Source organism: Gigantopelta aegis, chromosome 10, assembly GCF_016097555.1.
Source record: "Gigantopelta aegis isolate Gae_Host chromosome 10, Gae_host_genome, whole genome shotgun sequence".
NCBI classification, from domain to species: domain Eukaryota; kingdom Metazoa; phylum Mollusca; class Gastropoda; order Neomphalida; family Peltospiridae; genus Gigantopelta; species Gigantopelta aegis.
In genome coordinates, this window is record NC_054708.1 from 65737311 (window position 1) to 65764791 (window position 27481).

The following is a 27481-nucleotide window of genomic DNA, read 5'->3' on the forward strand; positions in this document are numbered from 1 at the left end:
ACATTGATTTATTAACATCGGCTACTGGATGTCAAACATTTGGTAATTTTTACATATAGTATTAGAGGGGAAAAAAGTAAAGTTTGTTTTATTTAACGACGCCACTAGAGCACATTGATTTTTTATCTTATTATCAGCTATTGGACGTCAAACATATGGTCATTCTGACAGTTTTTTAGAGGAAACCCGCTGTCGCCATATAGGCTACTCTTTTACAACAGGCAGCAAGGGATTTTTTAGTTGCACTTCCCACAGGCAGGATAGCACAAACCATGACCTTTGTTGAACCAGATGTAATTCACTGGTCGGTGCAAGTGGTTTACACCTACCCACTAAGCCTTGCGAAGCACTCAGGGTTTAGAGTCTGTATCTGGATTTAAAAATCCCATGCCTCGACTGGGATCCGAACCCAGTACCTACCAGCCTGTAGACCGATGGCCTAACCACGACGCCACCGAGGCTGGTATATTAGAGAGGAAACCACCTACATTTTTTCGTTAGTAGCAAGAGATCTTTTATATGCAGCATCCCACAGACAAGATAGCACATACCACGGCCTTTGATGACATATCAGTCGAAGTGTACTTGCTGGGACGAAAAAATAGCCCAACCGGCCCACCGACGGGGATCGATCCTAGACCGATCACGCTCAGTCTAGTACGTTATCACTGGGCTACGTCCTAAACCCCCCACCACCACCCCACCCCCCACCCCCCCAATACACACACACACACCTCAGCGAGTCATGTCTTCTATAAATACTTTTTACAAAACCTAAATAATTTTCTTATTAATTTTTAGTTTAAGACTGAAAACACGGCAGATACATTGCGTGCAGTTTTCGGCGTCAAATATGACTACATTTAAATAATGCATGTTTATTAATGAACACAAAATAAAACATGATTATCCAACAACGTGTTATTGACTCGGGTGGATACACAATTTACATTATTTATAACCACAGAAAACCACTTCACAGTAGATAACTAGCATAGCAACGCACTTCAAATAGAGTAGACAGTCTACACATCAGTCCTCTTCATGTAGACAATTTGCACAGCAAATCATTTCAAATAAGAGTAGACTGTTTGCACTGAATGTGATTTTAAAACTAGTCGTCACATTGCATAATGAAACTGTATATTTATATACTATATACAAAACTCGTAAAGTGTTCACTAAACTGCCGAGTTTTATACCAAATCCTTGACTGTGTACGTTATAAGCCTGTAAATGAATAGTCTAAATCAGTTACTTTGCAGTTCATGAAACTGAAATTACACATTTAACCATTTTACACAGCACACGCAGTTCATGAAACTGTAAAATTACACATTTAATCATTTTACACAGCACACGCAGTTCATGAAACTGTAAAATTACATATTTAATCGCTTTACATAGTATATGCAGTTCATGAAACTGTAAATGTACACCCTGAATCTTTCTCTTGTACCTCGTGACTTTGTAACACATCGGACCTCCTTAAGCACGTTTTAACTGTAAATGCGTGGACTGGATCCGTAATACTGAGTAATTCCTGAATTTATATAACATGAGCCTCAGTCTGAGTCTGCGTCTTCCGCCAGCTCGGCCCACGTCATAATTCTCTCCGTGTCGATTCGACTTCTGAGCGGATCTAGCTCAGCGTTCTGATCATTTCCGTCCATGAACGACCGCCACAGGAGGAACCTTCTGTAGTGGAAATACTGCTTCAGCGCCACCTTGCCTTTGGAAAAATAAAATAAACTTCTTTAATGGTAAATTAAATTCAAGTTTTGGAAACGCATTCTGATTAAAATCAGGTCCACTGGCCTGTACTGGTAGTTAATAAAGACCCAGCGGAGATGGTTTTAATCAGATTACAGTAAAATACTCTTTCAACGAACCGCAAGGGACCATGATAGGTAGTTCGTTATAGCAGTATTTCGTTGTACACATTTGTTTGCATAAGTTGGTTATTAATGTACAAGGAGATAAAACGGGACTTTACAATCAGTTCTTTCTATGCAGTAGTTCGTTCTAAGCATGTTCGTTATAAGTGTACTTTACTGTATTTTAAAATGAACAGATATATTTATAGCGGTGTGGTAACAAGAACTTTGTTTTGTTTAACGACACCACTAGAGCACATTGATTATTAATCATCGGCTATTAGATGTCAAACATTTGGTAATTTTGACATAGTCTTAGAGAGGAAATCCGCTACATTTTCCATTAGTAGCAAGGAATCTTTTGTATGCACTATCCCAGACAGGATGGTACATACTACGTCTTTGATATACCAGTCGTAGTGCACTGGTTGGAGCGAGAAATAGCCCAATAGGCCCACCGACAGGGCTCCGACCGACCGTGCATCAAGCGAGCGCTTTACCACTCGGCTACGTCCCGCACTTCGGTGTGCTAACAATGCGTTAGTCTAAGAAATTATTTTATAAAGTGTCAACACGGGGTTAAACTTTACATCAGGGACATCTGATACTATTCCGTTTTGCTCGAAATGCTCCAAATGCTGGAATGTGTGGATTTTTGGACAAATATTGTATTATTTGAAGGTGGGTAATAAATAAAATATTACACTCGTTTTTGTTAGATATTTATACGAAACACGTGAACTTTCGTTATCTCATTTCAGCTCGTCTTTTTTTGTTGGTGAGAGGCAATAAAAAGCAGAAAAATAACCTATACTTATACAGCGTTCAGCTGTTTAAAGATCATTTTAGTTTTTATGTTTATACGGGCATTACAAAAAAGGGAAACAACAATTGTAATGGATATTATTTTCATATTTTATATATATATATAAATTGTAGGGTGGAAATTGGGTGGGAATTTTATGTATTTGTTTTCAGGATTTATCAACGTTTAACATTGGGTTTGTCTTCTAGCATATCAACTATGTAAACGCCCGTAAAACTAGTATACATGTATACCACATTAGTTTAATATATTTTAATATTACATACATGTTCAGTTATTAAGACTTAATCATTTGTAATGTGAAACAAACCTTGTTCCGTGCCTTCTTGAGGTGACTCTATTTGTACCCTGAGAGGATAGATCAGTTTTCGTAGAGCATTCAGCAACTTGGTAAATAAGAAACAGAGAAACAGTTAGTTTAGTTTCTTCTCAAACTATAATACATTTTACTAAAGGCAAATATTCAATTCCTACAAGTATTAAAAAAAAATAGTATGAGCGTTTTTAAACTGACTGTAATATGTATACTCATTGTGTGTGAATATGCTGCTGTTTTGAAATTATATGCTTTTTTACTCACGAATTCACAAAAATTGGGATGGATTTACAGAGAGGATTTTTTCTTCTTACACGTGTGTAACTACATAGATTTAAAATGCCTTTAAGAAAAACAAACTTCGCAAAATCGACTCATTGTGAACACAATAATTATACAATATTTATCTAGCTATGTGGGAATATTCCTTAAACACAATCTTCAATTCAAAAACGGGTTTTGTTTTTAATATGCAATAAAATACTCTTATAACGAACCGGAAGGGACCATGATAGTTCGTTATAACAGTAGTTCGTTGTACACATTTGCATAAGTTAGTTATTAAAGGGACATTCCTGAGTTTTCTTCAGTGTAAGATGTTTCCGACTAATAAAATATTTCTACGATTAAACTTACATATTAAATATATTAACTTGTTTACAATATCAGTGTCTGTATATTCAATGTGTTTCTGGTCGTCTTAATATTTGTAAGCAGCCCAAACTGGAGTTTGTCTTCAAATAATTTCCTACGTACGAAAAAAACCCCATATTTTAGGAAATAAAATGAAATTTAACCTAGTACAAATATTAGAACGATAAGAAACACGTTTAATATGCAGCCACTAATATGTTATGCAAAAAAATATATATGATATGTAATTACAATCGTTAAAAAGTCTGTTAAAAATCTTAAAAATTGCAGAAAACTCGGATATGTCCCTTTAATGTATATGGAGATAAAACGGGACTTTACGATCAGTTCGTTCTATACAGTAGTTCGTTCTAAGTATGTTCGTTGTAAGTGTATTTTACTGTAACTATAAATATCAAAAATACCGGTATGTAAGAATATATTTTAAATATTCACATTCAATATCAGAAGTAATTAAAGATGCAGTATTATGTATAGCAATGCTTGCCTTGTTGTGTCACTATAACACAGTGTTAAAGATTCGCTATCAAACAAACTGCCAATAAATGTAGATTGTACAAAATGTTAACGAGTTAACATTTCACAGAATGTTAAGGAGTTAGCATTTTAGAAATGGTGGAGTCAACATTCAAGAGGTTGTTACTATGGAAATATTAAACATATTGTTGAGGAATATGTTCTTATACAGTAAAATACACTCACATCTCTCCCTTGTTTGTCGACGTCCGAAACACAACCGACAATATAAATAAGCGCCTCCTCAGGTTTTATTTTGCTTATTAGTGCGCCAAGGTCAAACCAAAATCTGAAATGAAATTTACAAAAGTAAAGTATAGCCATAATAAATAAATATATGTGGATATATTATTAGATATAATGCAGTTCTTCAAAGCAAGTTAACGTATTACTTTTTTTTTAAAAGCACTATTCCTCTAAAAAAAATTCCATCGATATTCCTTTAAAAAAAAAATTCTATGATATATTAGGTCGTTAAAATTAAAAGTTTAAAACAGGAAATTGTGTGGTTTGTTTTGCCAACTATTATATTAAAATAACTGTTAATATGTTTGTTTAAAAATAATTTAAAGAACAAGCAAACTAAGAACAAACTCCACCAATGTTTGTTTGTACTCACTCTCGCAAAGGTTTGTAGTCCACACGTTTCACTTTTTGTGGAGTTAAAACGAAATTTTTCAATAAATACGCGTAACCATTTCCTCCCTGAAAAAAAAAATAAATATATACTCATGAATAGTATGTAACATTAATTAACGTGTGCTTCGTCTCCTTGAAATGAAAATACCATTAATTATCTTTAAACACCGATACACCCAATATAATTAGATCGTTTTCATGAATGAATAAATGTTTAACCAGGCCTGTAGGAACAATAACTGGAGTGGGGAGCACAATCTCTAGCGGACAGTATTTAGTTGGGAACCAAGCCAGTTTTTTCAAATCTTTATTTATACAGAGTAGGACCCAAAAAACCATACATTTTCGCCCTCAACGGGGGGTGGGGTGGGGGGTGGCGGTGGGGGGTGGGGGTGGAACAGACCCCCCGCTCCCCCACCCGGTTCCTACGGGTTTGCTAACGATACCCCAGCACAAGGAACTCATCGACTACTAGATGTCAAACAAAGATAAACTCACAGGAAAAACGTGAAAATAAAATTTAAAATAAAATTGAAAGTTGTATTAAAAGATAGTGTTAGAGCCGTGCAAACATATAAAATATATCACGTTAGTAAAATAAAATTTGGAGTAAATAATTAGATGAATAATAAAGACATAAAACAAGAACTATTTTGCCACGGAAGAACCATTTGACCTTGGCCTCACATTTCAAGAAAACCTAAGTTTTAGACACTTCTTTCTTTTGCATCTGTTAAATTTTGAAATATGGTGTTACTAAGACCAATGGCTTTAAAAACTGACAATTACCTAGGTCTCATTATCATATGAGACGGCCTTGCAAAATACTGATCCACAGAAATAGGCCTAATTTAAGATTTTGTTTACCTACGTAAAACCAGGCAGCACGTACCTGACACAACAGCAGCACAGAATGAGCCTTGCATCCTCTATGGTATGAGTTTAATCTGTCGCTCACAGCATCTGGTAAATACATAAAAGTGTGTCATTTAGAAATAACTGGTTAATCCTTACTACCTTCTAAATACGCTACCAGTGTTTTCGTCCAAGGTGTTTCTTTGTAAGGGGTGTAATTGAAAACGAGTGCTAAAAAAACACTGCTTGTTTGGCCGTCAGTTTTCGGTAAAATGTATTTCAACAATTTTTATAAATTCACTATACTCTAAGGGTCACCCTCACCCTTAACCCACAGAAGCAGCTGTTATACACGTGTTTTGACAATAGTTTTATTAATTTAAAACTTAACGTAGAAAGAAATAATTATTATTTTAAATCAGTCAACTCTATATACTTTAAAATCGTTTACTCACATTTTGTAACGTTCAGTCCTGATAAACAGGACAGAATGAATGAATGAATGAATGAATGAATGGATGTTTAACGACACCCCAACACGACAAATACGTGGGCTATTGGGTGTTAAACTGAATGGCCACCAAAGACTATTTAAAGTAATCTGGTGACTTTTATTTCAGCATTAAATAGCTTAAAGTCATCTAATATGAATCTAAGAAATACTTCAAAATGTCCATCTTATTTAGATAGATCTGTTAACCAGAATGTCGGTCATATTGTGAATGTTAAAATATGTATACATTTTTTTTTTTTTTTTTTGGCTAACATGAATTCAATGAATGAATTAATTAATGAATTAATAAATAATTAATTAATTAATTAATGCATGAATGAATGTTTAACGATACCCCAGCACAAAAATACATCAATTATTACGTGTCAAACAATGGTAAAATATTAATGAATTGATGACCAACATCAATATAAAATAAAACACAGTGTACAGAGCTGTGCAAAGTATAAAGATCACAAGTATATTAAAATTCGAGAATATGAATATCACAGGTAAATATATTAAAATTTGGAATAAAAGTCAATATGTAAACTTTTATTAATATGATTAATTTGAGGGTTGAATCGAAATTAATCCACGACATTTTCTCTTCCAAATAATCTTTCGTTATCTATGACACTTAACCAACATATGGTGAACCGTCAGTGTACACCAACAGTGGTCAGAATGAAGTGGTGGATCCTTCTTCAGAATAAATGAATGTGTCAAGTAGTGTATATCACCGATGCGAGCACGACACAAAACTTTCTGCACCCCCAATAGGAGGACCGCCACTCTCCCAGGACTGACATGAAAGAATAAAGTTCGTTCGCGACCGCACCGTTCCAATCATCTTTCTTTTAATTTCAAGAGTAAACACCACCTTGTACATCAATGAGAGCCCAAACAAGTAAATGCTAAATTAGGTATCATTAAATAGATATTTACAAAACATTTACTTGTCAGTTTAGTATGAAAGAAATAATCGACGAAAATCAGTTTTATTCTATTTCCGACACTACTTTTTTGTTTTTTGTTTTTAGTAACAGTTTGATTTCGTAATAAAAGGAAATTTTAAGTTTGAGGTTTTTTCCTTAATGAACTTATTAAACAGAAATCATAAATGTTGATACAAAACACTCACCTAGAATGTCATTGAAAGACCACTTGTCGAAATCCTGAAAAAAAATACATAACTTGATTGAGTGATTGATTCATTGATTAATTAATTGATTGATATATGCATTACTTCACCTACATTATGGTAGTTATTTACAAATCATCTCTTAAAAACGTTTTTTTCTCATATTTATTTGTTATATAATCGTTACTTATCACAGTTCCATTTCACCCGCCTGCTACCGATTTGATCGGGCTGCTGGTGCTCCCTTGCACCTGCCAGTGCAGGCGGTCCCTCCTCTCCCCTCCCCCCACCTTTCCTGTCATGGACGGAGGAGCCGGCCAAGGCCAGCTCTTGTGCCCACGACAGGCGTGCGCTACAACAGCTTGTTCTGAATGTGCACGTAAAACCCTATGACATGACATAAGTTCCATTTTTATTAATAAAGAGAAACAGAACAAAATAGCATTGTTTTAACTGTACTATACTGGTTTTGTTTTTAAATACTTTTAGCGTATTGTGTCTCATTTACTCAGAATAGAGTGACTCATAACAGTTTTATTATTTATATCGAGTGTATCCATATGCTGTATTTTATCCTATTGTAATGAGGTGAGACTTTAATAAACTGTCTGTCTGTCTGTCTATCTATTTGTCTGTCTGTGTGTATGTTTGTCTACTTACATAAACTATAAACTGGACGTTGTTCTCTTTTCTTATTGCTCTTTTCATGGAGTTACATCTTGGCACTTTGGAAGAAACCAACTAAAACGAATATAACGGATAAATTATTATAACAAATTGGTCTAATAGTGTTATTGTAATCGAAGTTACAATGCATATCAACATTTTTTAAACACTTGAACGATAAATTCTTTTAATAATCAAATCCAAGGAACATTTCAATCGAACACTGATATTATTGTGTAATTTATTTTATTAATTATTCGTAAAAGGAACAGCATATTATTGCCCCCAGTAACACCAGTGTTAAACACAGCCTATACATGTAGGTATTAAGTATGTTGATTAAAGAGATGGCAGAGACTTTCCTCTAAAAACAACAACATCCAAACTCCACTATGGTGCAAGAAGGATGAAATCTCTAGTAAAGACATCCTTGTGAGTGGAGGTTCTCCAATACACGAGGCACTAGATATATATTCAAGGAATCAAGGACTATTTTGCCAAATGCCCACTCGATTTTACATTGTGCACAGATACGGCTTTGAACACGTAAATACGGTTTTGTCGTTCAGATGTACAAATAACTACAACAACATAATTTTAGACGATATCATCAAACATTATAAGCAATGATATGGCACAATGTAAATGTTACGCACCACAATTCTGGGCAGAACGGAACCTCGATGGTCGTTTTTGATAACGTCACCCATTATAAGCAATGATATGACACAATGTAAATGTTACGCACCACGATTCTAGGCAGAACGAAACCTTGATGGTCGTTTTTGATAACGTCACCCATTATAAGCAATGATATGACACAATGTAAATGTTACGCACCACAATTCTAGGCTGAACGAAACCTTGATGGTCGTTTTTGATAACATCACACATTATAAGCAATGGTATGACACAATGTAAATGTTACGTACCACGATTCTAGGCTGAATGAAACCTTTATGGTCGTAGGTGGCCAGCCTCTCTTGATATTGCTCTGACCGGAAGTTCATTTCCTCAATGTTTGTTGCCACCTTGCTGATATCTTCACGGGCTTGGGCCGCTGCAAGAAATTAAAAAACCAAAATGTTTTTATTACTTTATAATTTGATTAGTCACCAATTACGAAACGTTTTTGTAAGGAAGTTTTCCCCAAAGCAACTTAACATATAGCGCTGAAAGCAGTCAATGATATACACCATTATTGTAAATGCAACAGTTGTCGCTATCGTACGTACATGTGTGACAATCCATTGCTAAACATATATGAAACATATTTGTTTGATATATACCTTGGTGTAAAGAGCTGTACCTCTTTGAATCGCTATGCAAAGATGATGCATTTTTCATTGTTTAATTTCTTAATGTGTCAGTGGAAGGTGGTCTGTAACCATCACCTTTGTATTTGCCTGTCGCCTCATAACACAACTGATAGACAGTGTAGGTGCCACCTCGGCCCCCATGTGATTTGCCCCTCCCATAAAACGCACATGTCTGTTATTCTGATTTTAATTGATAATACAAACTCATTGATAGAATGGGAAATAAAATTTTAAATATTGGATCATATTCCTCTATTTTACAAACTCACCAAGACCAGAAGTCATTGCGGCATCAGCGTGTGCCTGCAAACTGGGTAACCGGAAGCGCTGAGATTTGACCTTCGCCCATTGTCGAGATTGTGCTGGGTGTTCCTCGGTCTTTGGCTCGTGTGTTGTGGCGTGCTCTTCTACATCTGAGGAGGTCTGCTTAGCTTTGATTGATGGAAACGTTGTCCGGGGTGTAGGTTTAACGTGAGGCTGAGGCTTTGGGTGTCTCCTGTAATGTATAGCACAGTCATTAAGAACTAGTTTTCAAAACCTCATTAGGCTACTCCACCATAACGTAAACTTTCTGTAAGAATATTAGTCCAGTTATAAAACGAACACACACACGCACGCACGCACACACGCAATAAGTATGCTCTTTTTTATTAATGACTAAATTATCGTATCTTAAACAATTTATAAATTTCTTTTGATAATTGAATTATTCCTCGGTGTTTAAAACAATTCGCAAACCCGTTTCAAAATTAGTATATAATTATATAACGGAGAATGCCTACTAATGTTTGTTTTTTTAATTAACATAAACAAAATACATTTTAAATAATTAACTCTTAACCTTTCAATTTCTCCAAGCGTGACTTCTCTACTGATATATTTAGCTCGTTTATGCAGCTTCTCTCTGTCTCTTAAAACTGAATCCAAAGACACTTTCGCTAAACCTTCTTTTGCCAAAACCTGGCGAACCTGTTCGGGTAACATGTAATCTAGGTCTTCAAACGCACCGTCTTCCGTTTGAAAATCACCACTGTACGACGCCGTCCTCACTGCACTTTGTGTAACTCCCTTCTGGCTGAAGTCGTCAGTGTGTGAAGTGGCCACTATGGCTTGCCACGGGTGGGCAGACACCTGGGTGGGGTTCAGGTACGATATCTGCTCGGCTACAGTCCTTGGTTTTCTTCCTGCTTTCTTTCTAGCCATCATGTCTCTGCCTAAATTGTTAAGATTCCACCAAAACTCGAAATTCCTAGTTTAGGTCAAGAATTATGAGTATAGCTGGTGAATACATTTCTGACGCTGATTTTGTAGAATTCAGTTCGTGTTGCAGTGCCAATAACTTGATAGTAATTATTCCAGTATATCGGTGTTTGATTTTTCAGGGTAGATAAGTTTAAAATATAACTTTCAAAACAAAATGTCCTATCTCTTCAGCCTGCCTCTCTAACCCTTGTATTTCGCCCACTTCATTTCTCTATATCGTTACTGTAATTTTCACATTTAAAAAAAATATATATTTACATACGTATTTATAATATGGCCTACTTCTAGAATTTATTTAAGAAACCTTGTAATTTGTGTATGAAATGTATCCATCTGAATAAGACTTCTTGAGATAAAATTATCTTCTGTCCGAGTTATTCAGGAATCCCAATAATCAAAACCCTTCTTTAGTTGGCAATGTAGCAAATACAAATCGTATTTATTACCGACATCACATATTAATACGGCATATGCTGTCCGCATTTAACAGTAAGAGAAAATCACAAAGAAAAACAAAAATACCGCAGAAACAATTCACGAAAAACAGTCCATTATTCCAAAAGAACACGTAATTCTTTCCATGTTAAATATAATTTTCTTAATATCGAGATAATCACTTTTAGTCCATTGAAAGCGTAACTTAGTCTATTGAAAGCGTAACAAAACAGGGTCTCAATTATTGTTTATGAATGATTTGAACCCATTACGATATACAAACAAATGCCACTGTCGTTAAGACAACTCTCCCATCCAGGCATTAACAATTGATTATCTAATTGTTTATGTTTCCGGATTGGCTGGAAGTGGGAAGATCTCCAGGTATCGACCCGGTGTAGTTATTATCAGAATGCCAGATATATCGCACGGGATGGCAGCCCCACGAAACACAGCAGGTAGAAATGTAATCAAAACTATCGTCATTAATTAGTAATTATATACATTCTTAGTCATTCTCTCAATATCCTATGCACTTCTGTGGAATTATATTCGTACAGGTTACACAGTTACCAAGACACCAGACACGCAAACGAAAGAGTTTGTAAAGAAATGCACGGGCTGGGTTATAACAACATTTGTTCATATTTTGCATTACAACCAAACAGCTATCTAAGGTTCCAAACGAACCACTACATATTTACGAATTACAAATAATATTGAGTAAAATGATGGAAATACATGGTGAAATGTTTTCAGGCCCGCTTATTCTACTCGAACACTTTGCAATGCTTTGGTTTGGTTTCCTTTTCTTTTTTTTTTGCTTTGCTTTGGTTTTGTTTAGTTTTGTTTTTGTCTTTGCTTTTTTGCTTTTTTGCTTTTTGTTTGTTTGGAGGTGGGTTTTTGTTGTTGTTGTTGTTTTGTTTGTTTTTGGGGGGGGGGGGGGGTTGCGTGTGTTGTTCTTTTGTTTTTTTTGTTGTCAGGTTAAATAAAACATTTCCGTCCTCCATTCTTAATACATTATTGGATACCTTTTATTACATTGTTATCAATTGAAATTAATATATTGGATCCCTTTTATTACATCATTGTCAGGTGACGTTAATACATTGTTGGATCCCTTTAATTACATCATTGTCAGGTGACGTTAATACACTGTGGGATCCCTTTTATTACATCATTGTTAGGTGACGTTAATACACTGTTGGATCCCTTTTATTACATCATTGTCAGGTGACGTTAATACATTGTTGGATCCCTTTTATTACATCATTGTCAGCTGACGTTAATACATTGTTGGATCCCTTTAATTACATCATTGTCAGGTGACGTTAATACACTGTGGGATCCCTTTTATTACATCATTGTTAGGTGACGTTAATACACTGTTGGATCCCTTTTATTACATCATTGTCAGGTGACGTTAATACATTGTTGGATCCCTTTTATTACATCATTGTCAGGTGACGTTAATACATTGTTGGATCCCTTTAATTACATCATTGTCAGGTGACGTTAATACACTGTGGGATCCCTTTTATTACATCATTGTTAGGTGACGTTAATACACTGTTGGATCCCTTTTATTACATCATTGTCAGGTGACGTTAATACATTGTTGGATCCCTTTTATTACATCGTTGTCAGGTGACGATAACACACTGTTGGATCCCTTTTATTACACCATTGTCAGGTGACGTTAACACATTGTTGGATCCCTTTTATTACATTATTGTCAGGTGACGTTAATACACTGTTGGATCCCTTTTATTACACCATTGTCAGGTGACGTTAACACACCGTTGGATCCCTTTTATTACATCATTTTCAGGTGACGTTAACACACCGTTGGATCTCTTTTATTACATTATTGTTAGGTGACGTTAATACACTGTTGGATCCCTTTTATTACATGATTGTCAGGTGACGTTAATACATTGTTGGATTCCTTTTATTACATTATGGAGTGGAGTTAATAAAAGATACCTTGCTGCCAGTAGCTTATGCCTTGACTGAGGGTTTATTAATTCAAAGTGTTACAAATACAATAATTATGTCTGAATATGGACACTAAAGTTTGTTTTGTTTTACGATCATATCAATTTATTAATTATCAGACTGATAGTGTCAAACCACTGATAATTCTGACAAATAATCTTAAAGGAAACCCGCTACATTTCTTTCATTAGCAACAAAGGATCTTTTATATGCAATTTCCCACAGATAACACAGCACATACCACGGTCGGACAGGGGAAACAAATCCCAGAATGGGTCCACCTAGGGGATTCGATGCACCGATCCTTCCACCTCTGGCGCTCTACCAACTAAGCTAGATCTCAAACCCATATGGACTCTAAATAGGAACATTTCTGTGATATGGTTAAACAAACATTCCCTTCGTTTTGGCTTTTTGTGGGTTCGTTTGTTTGCTTCTTTTTTTTTTTTTTTTTTTTTAAATTTAACGTACGTTTTTTCTTTAACGTACGTTTTTCTTTCGAAATAGAAGAAATAAAGTTAGGGTCCGGGTTTGTCCTAGAAGTGAGAAACAGTTTTATTTAATGATGTGTGTGTGTGTGTGCATGCGCGTGCGCGTTAGTCGCGCGTATGTGCGTGTGAACTTAAGTTATTGCATTGACAGCCACCCTGGGGCGCGACATAGCTCAGTGGTATGCCGTTAGCCTGATGCGCGGTCGGTCTAGGATCGATCCCCGTTGGTGGGCCCATTGGGCTATTTCTCTTTCTAGCCAATGCACCACGACTGGTATATCCTATCTGTGGGATTATGCCTATAAAAGATCCCTTGCTACTAACGGAAAAATATAGCGGGTTTCCTTCCTAAGACTGTATGTTAAAATTACCAAACGTTTGACATGCAGTAGCCGATGATTAATAAATCAATGTGGTCTAGTGATGTCGTTAAATAAATAAAAAAAATTAACAATCAACCCGGGTCTCGGAGAAATTGATCTGGTTATCTCGCCCTTTTCAGCACTACACTAGATATATAAAATATTTAAACTGGAAAAAGAAATCTATGACTGTGTGAGGTTTGTAGATTACTCTCTGCTTTTATCGATTGATTTAATCTTCGGATTCCTGGATTTATTTACCCGTGACGGGTAGTTGCAGGAGATCGCGTCATGTTGCGCCTTAATGGAAACATCAAACTTTAATGTGTTCATCTCACACGAAGTTTGTAGCTAAATCTCCTTGGAGACACTCTCTGGATTTCCGTGAGAACTTAAGCGTCAACACAGGCCAACAATAATGTTTGGGTGATGTCACAATTGCGCCGTCAATGCGAACTGTTCTAATACGTTAAACCGGCCTTACAGTAGTCTGAGTTTAGTCTTCTAATCGTTGTTTTAGGGGATAACAAAGAATATATTTTTAAAATTATATAAATAAATTAATTAATTAAATTAATATATAAAAAATAAACAATAAATAAATAAATAATAATATCAATAATAAATAAATAAATAAATAAAGGTATACTTTTTAGCAATGCGGTTAACTTTTTTTTAATGCATTTCGGTAACCAAAACCTCCCAAGGCTATCGTTACGGTAAGTCTTAAACGTGAAGTACAGTCAGGAGCTTAAGAAATAGCTGTGTTTTTCATTTACAGTCGATTAATCTGTACGATTCATTCATTCATTCATTTCAGCTCATTTTTGTGCTTACATCCAATTGAGGTTCAAACACGCTGTCCTGAGCACACACGTCAGCTATCTGGGCTGTCTGTCCAGGAAAGTGGGTTAGTGGTTAGTTGGTTAGTAAGAAAGAAGTCGGTGTAGTGGTTTTACACCCACTGAGTGGTTAAAACTCGCCGTGTGGTTGAGAGCCGGTACCGGGTTGCGAACCCAGCACCTACCAGCCTTATGTCCGATGGCTTAACCCCTACAACACCGAGGCTGTTATCAGTAAGATCAGGGTGTTTTTTGTTTGTTTCTTTCTTTCTTTCTTTCTTTCGTTTTGTTTTGATTTATTTTTATTTGTTTTTGTTATTTGTTGTTGTTTGTTTGTTTGTTTTTGTTTAAATTGTTTGTTTTTGTTTGTTTTGTTTTGAAAACTGAATTATTATGGCTGTATTTTACTACATTAACACCAGAGATAAAACCAGATATAATATTTCACAGCCCAGATTTTAGCTTTATTCAGTTTGCACTGGATCTTTTATTGCTTACACCCTTGCACGTGCTGTAACCTCACCGTGGTGCAGGGGTGTAACATTCTCATTGAGAATGGCTAATACAGCACAAATTGAAGTTTAGAGTAAAAGTCAGTATCTTATCTGTGATATTTGTATTTGTATTTTTGCACAGTTCTTTACACTGTTTTTATTTATATCTTGAATTTTTCTGTTGATGTTGAATATCACCTTGTTTGTTTCCATTACCATAGTTTGACACCCAATAGCCGATGTATTTTTCGTGCTGGGGTGTCGTTAAACATTCATTCATTCATTCATTTTTTTATTGCTTACAATATTCTTAAATACAGGCGAACCATGAACGTTTTGTAATAACAATTTGTTTGATAAAGGGCAAGATAAAGATAAACATTTCTATACACAAATATACCTATATATTTATAAGTGCATGCTTTTGGGTAAATTTGGATCATCTTTAGAACAGTTTTAACAGTATGTCATCAATAAAATTAATAAACGGAAGCGGTTTAAGAATTGAGTCCTGACGCAGTCCAGTGGTTACAGATGAAGTTTATTAATTCAAAGCCGCGAAGTGGGCGGGGTTAGGGTGGGGTGGGGGTGTATTAAGACAAGTTGCAGAATTAAAAAGAAAAAATTCTTACTTGCGTATGTGAACGATGTGGCTTTTTACAGGTGGGACTGCACTTGGCTTGGGCTTTGAAATCTTCACTTCCGGTTTGCTGAAAACATATTCACCATTATGACAATAACCATTGCGTAATAAGGCAGGCATTACAATAAGAGTGTCACAGTTTGCACGCATGTATGTATGCTACAAGACAAGAAGGTTGTCAGAGAATTTATAACATTCTTTCAAAAAACAACTGCATACCATTATCACAAAAGTAAAGGATTAATGAACTTTTTCTTACAAATTCGTTTAATTGGAAAAAAACACATATAGTTTTTACTATAAAATAACTCAGGACACGAATTTGAAGTTGTTACAGTATAGACTAGAACACCGAATACTATCTACAAACACATTACTCTGTAAAATAAAATTCAACAAGGTGACAAATGTTCATTCTGTAAATCTGTTCCAGAAACTCGTATTCATTTATTTTGGTTCTATCCATTAATACAAACATTTTGGCAAAACCTTAGGGATTTCTAAAAAAAAGAAGAATGTACTCATATTAGACATCTTCATTTTACAGTTACAGATATAATATTTTAAATACAAGATAATCATAGGGCAGATGATATATTAAATTTCATTATGTTACTTGCAAAGCAGTATATATACAGGATGAAGTATACTGAGGTAGTACCAAATGTACAATCGGTTAAAAACAATAATTACAATACTGAAAAGTTTCTTGCATTTCGCAATTGTGACTGGATCAAATTTGATCAACGGTGGTGGATCTACAAACATTTCATTAAATAGTTGATGTTTTGGGTTAAGAAGACGAGACTGGGTTTATGTTTTTTAATATATCAAACAAGAATCAACTTGCATTAATACAGAGAAAAGGCTTTCATTATTTATTTTATCTTTCTCTTACACACACACACTTTTGCTATAATATTGCTTTCAAATTGTGTTTTCAACATGCCTTTCTTAGTTAAATATATTAGTATAGCTTTTAATCTCTTATTTTCTAAGGTGATGAATTATGAGCCCCCAATTCTAACATTACCAATGCATTTTGGGGCAATAAAAATTTAACCCCCAAAAAAAATTGATTGTGTCCACCAAACTCCCCCCCCCCCCCCCCCCACCCCCTACCCCCATGGAGGCTGTAACCCCACTAGAGCTTTTGCTCACCACTCCAGATATCGTTCCTATGGACCTGTTCTATGTTTCAACTACAATGTTTATCATTTTACCTTTGGAATATCATGTGTTGTAAGGTACACCATCTACTAGGGGCGGGACGTAGCCCAGTGGTAAAGCACTCGCTTGATGCGCGGTCGGTCTGGGATCGATTCCCGTCGGTGGGCCCATTGGGCTATTTCTCGTTCCAGCCAGTGCACCACGACTGGTATATCAAAGGTCGTGGTATGTACTACCCTGTGGGATAGTGCATATAAAAGATCCCCTGCTGCTAATCGAAAAGAGTAGCCCATGAAGTGGCGACAGCGGGTTACCTCTCTCAATATCTGTGTGGTCCTTAACCATATGTCTGACGCCATATAACCGTAAATAAAATGTGTTGAATGCGTCGTTAAATAAAACATTTCTTTCTTTCTTTCTACAATATTTAATGATTTGGAAAAGAAAAAAACTTAACAACATATAGTATTGTGTTTTGTGATACCATTTTTGTGGACACCAGATAACAGCGTCACGTACCAAACCGACACGTGTATCATATCGCTGAAGGTCACGTGGATGTCGTCGTCGTCCTCCAGTAACGAGCACGGCAGACTGGCACTAGACGTGTTATCTCGGGTGAGTGATGCCTCTGTATATGGCACGTAGTTGGCAGCCAGTGCACTGGAGTCCATGTAATCCTCGTCGTTATCTGCGTTGTGTTCCATCTGAGGCGGGCTACTCCTCTCCCCCAGAACACCACCAGGCGTCGTATCTCTCGCTGGCGCACAGTCAGTTTCCCTTTCCGTTGTCGTCTGGTCTCGCATCTCAGCATCTATAGATTCCAAAGTTGTGGCATCATTTTCAACGGAGTCTTCTTCTTTGTTCAAAGAAGTAGATGGTGATGCGTTATTCAAACCATATTCAGCAACAGTGTTTTGGATGATTTGTATTGTTTCTGATGACAAGTGGTTTGTGCTGTTCAGAGATAACTGTAACTCGTTTAAATCTAAGTTGGCAGTTGTAGCCGAATTCAGCTGTGTATCATTAAAATGATTTTCCAAACGATGGTGGTCTTTTACTTTTTTATTTGATGCTGATTTTAACTCTGTGGCATTGGAATGATTTTGCTTATGAATGTTGTCTGTTTTCTGTTCTGTGTTTGTCGTTAATATTATCTCGGCGTCATTGATATCCATTAGAGTGCCATTGACGTCTGACTCATGACTTTGATTAAAGCTTTTGTCTGTTTTGTATGTAGCAGACGAACTTACTGCCACTTTAGAACGTCTGTTACCTATTGCTACATTAGTACTGTGGTTATTGTTAATGGCAGTATAGCTGTTGTTACCAGTGTTTAATGATGAATCTGTTTCCATGTCTTCATGATCTGAACACCTGATATCTACATCAGCATTATAATCATGCTGTTGCAGACTGTCGGTCGTGTTGGTTGGTGTCTGAGCCTTATTTGCCTCTTCAGACATACGATTCGTTCTCGTGCGTGATACCACTTTCGTATTATCATGTTCACAAACACGACCTGCAGTGCTGTGTGATGATGAACCCTGTGCACTGTTGCAGAAATCCACTGAACTACAATTTTCTTCTACATCCAAAATCTCTTTCGATTTCAAATCATCAGTCATTCTAGTTTGTGTCTGGTCAGTTTGTGAAGCAAACCCAGGAAGACATTCTGTCAGTGGTTTCTCGTCTGCAATGCCAGACAGAACGTCTCTGAGAGTAACCATGTCTTCGTCAGACGTGTCAGCAACAAGCAACGAGTCTGCAGTCGGTTCTGAACACGACTCAGGGCTGTTCAATCCTCTGTTCACAAATGTGTCTTTGTGATTAATGTTAGAAAGTTCAAACAAAAGGCTTTCTTCTTGTTTTGGAATTCCCTGAAAGTCGTCTTCGTCCGGTTGTTTGTTACCGTATTGCACGACTAAAGTATTTTCCGAAAACGACCCATTTGGACTGATGTATTCAGGAAAACACCGTTTAGCCTTTCTAGATTTGCTTGTTGCATTCTTACTAATGTTTCCGGATTCAATCAGATAAAACGAATGTTGTCTTCTATTTTTCATTTTAGACGAGAGTGTCTTTCTGTGTTGTTTTTTCATTTGAAACGATTTGTCCTTTTCTGTGTTACTGATTCTTCTTTCAGTCGAATGACTCGGTTTTATTTCTGTAGATGTTATAATTAGTGATTCTATATGTTTTGTTTCAGACGCATTTGTTTGTCTTGATTGGGAAGCACTTAGTGAAGGTAGTTTTGTGGATTGAAAACTTTTCTCGCGACTTGTCAAGATGGCGTTTTGACGTTTTCGAGGAGTATCGTTGAGATCAAGGATTTCGGTGTACCAGTCTTTAATATAACTATTTTGCTTAGGTGGCGCTTTCTTTGAAGCAGTCTCGTCGTTGCCAATGGTTGGAAACACGTAGTCTGTTCTCTTTGTCGGAACTGCAGAAACCCTAGTGTAGCTCATAGGTCGCTTATTCGCAGAATCATTGCTACCCGTTTCTCGTGGACTGTCATGTTCGGTCTCCTTGTCTTTCCCTCTGCTACTCCTGTCTTTTAGGACCAGGTATGTTTTCTGTTTTGATATAATAAAAGTGGAATCCGATCTTAAGGTTGGTTGTGTTTCGTTAACTGATTTTATTATATTTCTGTCGTGGCTTCGTTTAATTTTACTTTCGTTTGGTGTTAGTGGTGGTAAGAGTTCCACAGAATGACTTCCCTCTATGGAAGGAAGACGGAGCTCAGTACTTACCTTTCTCTCTGGACCAGATGAAAAGCTTTCATAAGATAATTCTTTAATGTTATCCTTTGAAACTGCTCTACGGAAAGGTGGCAAAGCATTAAATAACAGTAACCTGGCTCTTGATTTTGCTCTGATGGCTTCAAACTGTTTATGCAATTTCGGTTTGACTGCATTTGTTGTACGACTGATATCAGCAGATTGCTGTCTGTCGAACTGTCCATCTTTGTTTTCGTCAGTATCCACATCCATTTTGCTTTTGCTGTCTTGCTGTTCTTTATTCTCAAATGGAAGTAGTTCTATAACAGACACTGCTATACCGTCTTGACTTGATACATCCGTCTGTCCAGCTTCTTCCGTAAACAAAGTATCATTGTGTTTCAGGCTTTTGTTATTGGATCTCTTTTTAGTTTGTACATTGGAATTAAAATCACCCTTTTCTGTACCCCCTTTTGTTTTTCGTGGCATTTCGAGTGGTAAATAAATATGTCTGCTTTTGGAACTGGAAGGATGTCTTGTCTGATTGTTCTGTAGCCTATTTAAACCTACCTTTAGCTCAGTAGCAGCACGTTCTTCTGCAATTTTGGGCAGTGGCATGAAATGAAATTTAATATCCACATTAGTTGGTGATGTCGATTTCTTTTGTTGAATGAGTGGGATCTCCAAGAGATGTCTTTCATTAACAACTCTGCCAGAATAAGACACATCCGCGGGCGATCTTTCGGAAAGTTTAACAATATTTTGAAGTTGTTTGTTAGCTCGCGGAGACTTTATTCGAAGTGGAATACTAGGGACATCAATGTTTTTAGACTCTTTGGAGTGATCATCCAAATTTATCGTAGACATATTCGCCTCAGAATCAGTTAAGTCCATAGCCTCTGTGCTTGGTGGAAAAGTTGTTAGGTAGCTCGATCCTGTGTTTAAGACAGGTAAAACAGATGGCAAGTCCTCTCCAAGACCACGAGTCACTCTTCTTTGTCGTTTCAGCTGATTACGTTTGTTGGATGTTGTGGATTCATCAACAGAAGGTCGTGTTTCTGGTGGCCTTTGTGTTGTCCCAGAAGACAAGACAGGTGATGGTGCCACGGGAAGCTTCTGAAAACCTGTTAGATCCTTCCATCCAGACGGCCAGTATGTAATGTTGTTCTCCATGTTGCGGTTCAGTATAACAGTATTCAGTTTCAAACAGTGTATTAAATAAATGTCACCTTGGGATGATTATTATTCTGATCTAGTATTTGGCATTTTAAAATGTGTTTTAATGTTAGTATAGTCAAATTGTCGATAGAATAATTATTTCACCGTTGTTGAATTGCCCATGACTGTTATAGTTGATCGCGTATGATATTCTTCGAAGTTGAATCATTAATCAACTGTTGACTTATTAATGTTTATATACTCATATTTTCTCAAGGTGTTAACTTCAACTCTTGGTGCATTGTTAATCATCGATATAAATTCAACATTACAATTTCACAAAAGTATATTTCTTTTTGGTAATCACAATACTACACCTATTTTATTGAACGCACAACATGCACGCCACTTTTTATTGTTCTCCTGAACTAGAACCTTTTAACTACCGTAATCAGACGGCGATTTGAATTTTAGATGGAATACTGTACCTGGAACAGTTAAATGATCAGACTGGAACATTTAGATGCAAATACTCCAGACGGAATATTTAGATAAACTGACTAACTGCGACATGCTAGATGAAGTGACAGCAAATTTAGCATTTAAATGCACCAACTGCAAACGGAACATTTTGATGAACTGGTTGCAAAAGGCATATTTAGGTGAAGCGACTGGCTGGAATATTTACATGAACACGAATGGTAAAAGGTTCATTTAACTCAAATGCATCAAACTAAACTTTGTGGTTACATCCCATCCTTGTGCACGAAGGAAAGTTCTTGTCCCATTTCAAGACTGTTATGACGTCCATTACGTTTTAAAGAACAGACGAATGTACGTTTCAAGTAAAGGAACACTCATAACAAATGTAATAAAACACGCTTTTGTTGTCACTGCATCGAATAACCACCGATAAGAAAGTACAAGATGCCAAGAGTCAGATCACCCTTTCAAAGATTTGGTTGACATCCACACCATAACAGCATCGCTATACAGTTTACACATCTATATCCAGTAACTAAAACAAATTAACGTTTCCATTGGCTTCTTGTTACAGGCGCACCGACTTGGACCACACGAACGGGTTCGTCGACGCCTCTGTGCATGCTACCGTCTAATTAAACAGCCGGAATGATCCAGACTTACCATATCGTACCATTTCCCTTGGGGAATCATACCTCATACGGTTTGGCGTTTTAATGGCCGATTAAATAGTTAAAACAGCTGGATATTTTGCTTTAAATGTGTTGTACGAATGATCGAGTTGAGCTAAATTTGTAGTCTTTTGCTTATGCTACTGACATAAAATATATGTATTTTGTAATAAGCATAAATAAATTAATTTAATTGGTTACACTTCCCAGCTCTCTCTCTCTCTCTCTCTCTCTCTCTCTCTCGCTCTCGCTCTCGCTCACGCTCACGCTCACGCTCACTCACTGGGCATATTTCCGAAGTGGTCAACACCAGGCCTAAAAATTCAAAATTAGCAGCTCAAACTGGATTTTGCCTTCAATAAGTTTGTACATGTAAAAACAAATCCTGTTTAAGCTACTATAAACATTAAGCATTCCAGAATCACATGATGTACAAACATTAATATTCTAAGAAAGAAAATGTAATTAATATCCAGTTTTATTCATTAAAAGCCGTGTTAGTAGGGGGTATGTTTAAAGGGACATTCCTGAGTTTCTGCAATTTTTAAGATGTGATCGACTAACAGTAAAAAAGTAAAGTTTGTTTTATTTAACGACGCCACTAGATCACATTGATTTTTTTTATCTTATCATCGGCTATTGGACGTCAAACATATGGTCATTCTGACACTGTTTTAGAGGAAACTCCCTGTCGCCATATAGGCTACTCTTTTACGACAGGCAGCAAGGGATCTTTTATTTGTGCTTCCCACAGACAGGATAGCACAAACCATGGCCTTTGTTGAACCAGTTATGGATCACTGGTCGGTGCATGTGGTTTACACCTACCCATTGAGCCTTGCGGAGCACTCACTCAGGGTTTGGAGTCGGTATCTGGATTGGAAATCCCATGCCTCGACTGGGATCCGAACCCAGTACCTATAAGCCTGTAGACCAATGGCCTAACCACGATGCCACCGAGGCCGATCTTCGTCTAACAGAGACTTTTTATCGACTGTAATTACATATCAAATATATTTTTCTGTATAACATATTAGTGGCTGTATATTGAACGTGTTTCTGATCGTTCTAATATTTGTACTAGGTTAAATTTCATTTTATTTCCTAAAATATATTTTTAGGAAAGACAAAATCAGTTTGGGCTTCTTACAAATATTAAGACGACCAGAAACACACTGAATATACAGACACTGATATTCTAAACAAGAAAATATATTTATCATGTAAGTTTAATCGTAGAAATATTTTATTAGTCGGAAACATCTTACAATGCAGTAAACTCAGGGATGTGCCTTTAAATGTCTGTAAAGTCGGGAATGACCCATTTTTAATGAAGTATAATGATGAAGAAAGCACTTTAAAATATATATCTCGATTTGGTATAACGTGTTCATTAACAATTATACTGATGAAAAGTATGAAATTTTATTTCCATCCGATACCAAAATATAATTTCCTTTCCGAAACCAAAACTAAAGTGCCTATAAAAACAAAGGGTTAACCAGAGAAGTAAGTTTGTTAATCTATTTTTCAAACATGTTTCTTGGTTATGTAAAAAAAAAACATTAGTTAATCAAAGTTCCCTCATATACTTTTGAGTTGCATAGTTGCATTGATTCTGTTACGTTGGCGTCTTTGATTTCTATCAATGTCCGACACCAAAACTATCTAAACTTCATTAAATTTTGTTGGGTTAATTAAGGAATGTGTTATGCATGGTATTAATGCGGCTCCTCCTGCCTCCTACAAAACTCTTAATACTTTACCTCCTAATGTGGACGACTTAAAAGGAATATAAGGGCAACGATTCAAATTCCATCCAAAAACGGGGCGGGACGTAGCTCAGTGGTACAGCGCTCGCCTAATGCGCGATCGATTCTAGGATCGATTCCCGTCGGTGGGCCCATTGATCTATTTCTCGTTCCAGCCAGTGCTCTACAACTGGTGTAACAAAGGCCGTGGTATGTACTATCCTGTCTGTGGGATAGTGCATATAAAAGATCCCTTGCTGCTAATCGAAAAGAGCAGCCCATGGAGTGGCGACAGCGGGTTTCTTCCCTCAAATTTTCTGTGGTTCTTAACCATATGTCTGACGCCATATAACCATAAATAAAATGTGTTGAGTGCGTCGTTAACTAAAATAGTTCCTTCCTTCCATCCGAAAACCAAACCTAGAACTATGCCCGCTCTTTTACCCCTTACGTAGCTTTATATCCAAAACGTGTGTTAACTGGTTGGATGTGGTCCATATGTAGCCGGATGAATATTAAAGTTCTTTTCGGGACAACTCAGTTTATATTTTTACGGTTATTTTGTAGGCCAGCTGATCGTGCAGGGCATTCACGTACCGAATGGTTGAATCCAACCACAACTGAATTTACATTTAAAATCTACGTAAATACCAATTTATTTATTGACACTATATGGTACTGGCTAGGTTGAGAATCGATCGCATCGACTTTAGGATAAAGCGCCATTTTTGGCATGCTGTACTCGACCACTAGCAAAAAAAAAAAAAATCCAAAAAAAAAGAAAAAAAAAAAAGAAGATAATAATACCCCCCCCCCCCCCCCCCCCCCCCGAAGAAACCAATAAGAAATACAGCTGAATCCCTTTGGGTCTAACCTCCACCGTGTAGCATCGTACACAGGATATTGCGAGCTCTGAAGCGAGAGAAACGTAAACATCAACTCACCAAGGTAAGGTATTTCACGTTTTCTTTGACTTAGTGACAATTTATGTTGCACAAAATCATACTATTACTTGCTGGATAATCTGCGAATATATTTCCTTCGTCGGAAGCCATTTGAAACGACATACCTTTTATTGATGCATAAATAACACGTGAGCTCATCGTCAATTCGACGATATCCTGTCAAAAGTGTCCTTTTAATAAATAATCACAGGGGTTTGGATAAAAAAACAAGACATGTAAATTATCCTTTGACTGTCTCAAACATGTCGTGCAAGCTACAATATCTACAAATACGTATTCTTTGTTATAATCGTCTAAAACTAAAAACTACGGTGTACTGCAAATTGAGAATGAGTGTACTGCTTATTGCAATGTATCAAATGTTATGTGTACTGCAAATTGTTGTTTTTTCGTTATCACCCTGTATAGTCTATTTTCATTAATAGTTAAAAGTGAACATTAAAAAAGTTAGGTTTTCAAAAATACGTTACTTCTTGGAAACCATAGATAATTGTAAAATGTCTATTCATTTCATTTTAGGGAACGTGCAATACTTTATAAGTGCGAGTCACATTATCAGTCGTTTGCAGAAACAATACACCATTCGACCACCAAGCACAGTCAGCATATTTTAAAGATATTTAAATTATCAAAACAAAATGGACCCAGTTTAAAAATTATCACTTTCAATGTTATGCCCGATACTTGTGAACAAGGACGCATCATTTCAGTCAAAGATAATGACAAAATACACATATCTCGATGGTTTTCCGGAAAGAAATGTAAAACAAACAAGCATAAATTGATGCTGCACGTGAGAACAGCACAAGATTTAAAGTTTCACACGTTGAGGACCTTGTCGATAAGCAAAGCGATTCGATTGCGCGAGAAACATTTTCAATGGATGTTGAACTGGCTATGCAGAGATTAGGCTACAAAAATGAGGCGTATTTCTATAAAATTATCCATTAATTTTATGAAGCAGAGGAAGAATCAGGAATTGATGCAGTAGAGCGATGTCGGCGACGATTGTCATTGCAAAAATGGCTTCTGACCGGCGTTAACTTTTGTACATTTCCCCCATACGTTAAAGGCATAGCACATATACTGTTTCAAGGCTTTCTTACTAGTATCGAAAGAAGACTGAAAATATTTCCATACACAAAGTCTGGAGCGTCAGATCACTTGGCAGTTTAAAAATAGAAAATCTGTTTGGACAATTACAAGATCTTGATCCCAAAGGTAGTGAGGTCATTAAAGCTGTAATTCCTGTTAAAGACAATGTTGATGTTAGATAGCAAGTTTCATGTCACTGTCAAGAATCAACGACTACCCCATTAATGATTTGATGGAAGATGATTGTGAGCCATCAGAAGAACCATACTTCGACTATTCACTGTATACTACTACTATTTGTGTCCAGTAAGTAAAATATCAAACATTAATGTAATCTCAAATACTTAAAAACCACACCTTATAATATTTGGGCGGGACATAGTCCAGTGGTAAAGCGTTCACCTGATGCGCGATCGGTCTGGAATCGATCTCCGTCGGTGGGCCCATTAGACTAGTTTTCGTTCCAGCCATTGCACCATTGCAGGTCATGACGTGCTATCCTGTCTGTGGGATGTTGCATATAAAATACCCTTGCAACTAATGGAAAACGTGTAGTAGGTTTCCTTTCAAAGACAATGTCAGAATTACCAAATGTTTGACACCCAATAGCCAATGATTAATAAATCAATGTGTTCTAGTGTTGTCGTTAAATAAAACAAACTTTAACTGATAATATTGAGAATGTCTATGCATGGATTTGGATATTTGAGCTTTTAAATATCAGAGACTAATTTTTTTATCATTAAAACTGTTTTCTTCTCAATATCACATAATTTGCTGCTATTTAATACATCAATTTATCTATCAATAGGCCATCCTTGTCTCAGAGTTAAACGAAATACCAATATATTTAAAATCAGATTTGGTATTTAGAATAAATGTTGCAACCACCGACTTAGATTATTTTGACATTAATGTTAAAGGAGAGTGTGTGTGTGTGTGTGCGTGCGTGCGTGTGTGTGCGTGTGTGTGTGCGTGCGTGCATGCGTGTGTGTGTGTGTGTTTGTGTACATACCTACAATCAAAATAAGTAATTAGTATTTAATTTCAATCGCGGGAAAAAGCCTTTTAACACAAAACAATATTAACAGTGAACAATAATCTTTTCATCACAGGAATCATGTTTTTGATGCACCATCGAGAGCCAAAAGTAGATCAAAACGTAAAGTTGTGGAAATAGCGCCAGCAGATCTTGCAGCTAGGGGAGTTGCGCCAGTCAGACAGTACCACAAATGTGATGAAAGTAAAATATTGCCTCATAAAAAAGAAGGAATCGATCTGGACTGAAGGACGTCAGTGCTTTATTAAATTAAATAATGTTATCATGAGACATTCTTGTACAGGTGAAAAGCAATGCGAATACCTAAAATATCATTGGAAATAAAGACAGTGTAAATCATAACTTCGTAAACATACATTTTCTCATGGAAGATAAGAATCAAATAGCATTTGTGGAAATGAAAATATAAGAGTATCCACTGATATGGCGTTTATTACTTTGTAGTAATAAAAATGTTAGGATGTCACTAGAAATAACAATATACGTTAAACGTTCATCAATAACGAAAAGATGTAATAAACTGTCCAGTGATATAGTATACACCTGTCTTTGTACTAATGGAAACACATGACGAA

General features: G+C 36.4%; 1 protein-coding gene across 2 annotated transcripts; it reads right to left on the minus strand.

The window, feature by feature from the left end:
• Nucleotides 1-475: 475 nt before the first annotated feature.
• Nucleotides 476-18207, minus strand: LOC121384681 (NMDA receptor synaptonuclear signaling and neuronal migration factor-like). Of its 2 annotated transcripts, XM_041515170.1 has the most exons (11): nucleotides 17523-18207; nucleotides 15823-15900; nucleotides 9575-9801; nucleotides 8919-9046; nucleotides 7981-8061; nucleotides 7321-7354; nucleotides 5721-5791; nucleotides 4809-4894; nucleotides 4376-4478; nucleotides 3014-3089; nucleotides 476-1732 (listed from the first exon to the last, which is right to left on the minus strand). In XM_041515170.1, the coding sequence occupies exons 1-11, from the start codon at nucleotides 18179-18181 to the stop codon at nucleotides 1566-1568; spliced, it is 1710 nt and encodes a 569-aa protein (XP_041371104.1). In that variant the 5' UTR covers nucleotides 18182-18207; the 3' UTR covers nucleotides 476-1565. The 2 variants fall into 2 exon arrangements, with proteins under 2 accessions (XP_041371104.1, XP_041371105.1); XM_041515171.1 differs by lacking the exons at nucleotides 15823-15900; nucleotides 17523-18207 and adding an exon at nucleotides 10147-10971.
• Nucleotides 18208-27481: the final 9274 nt, after the last annotated feature.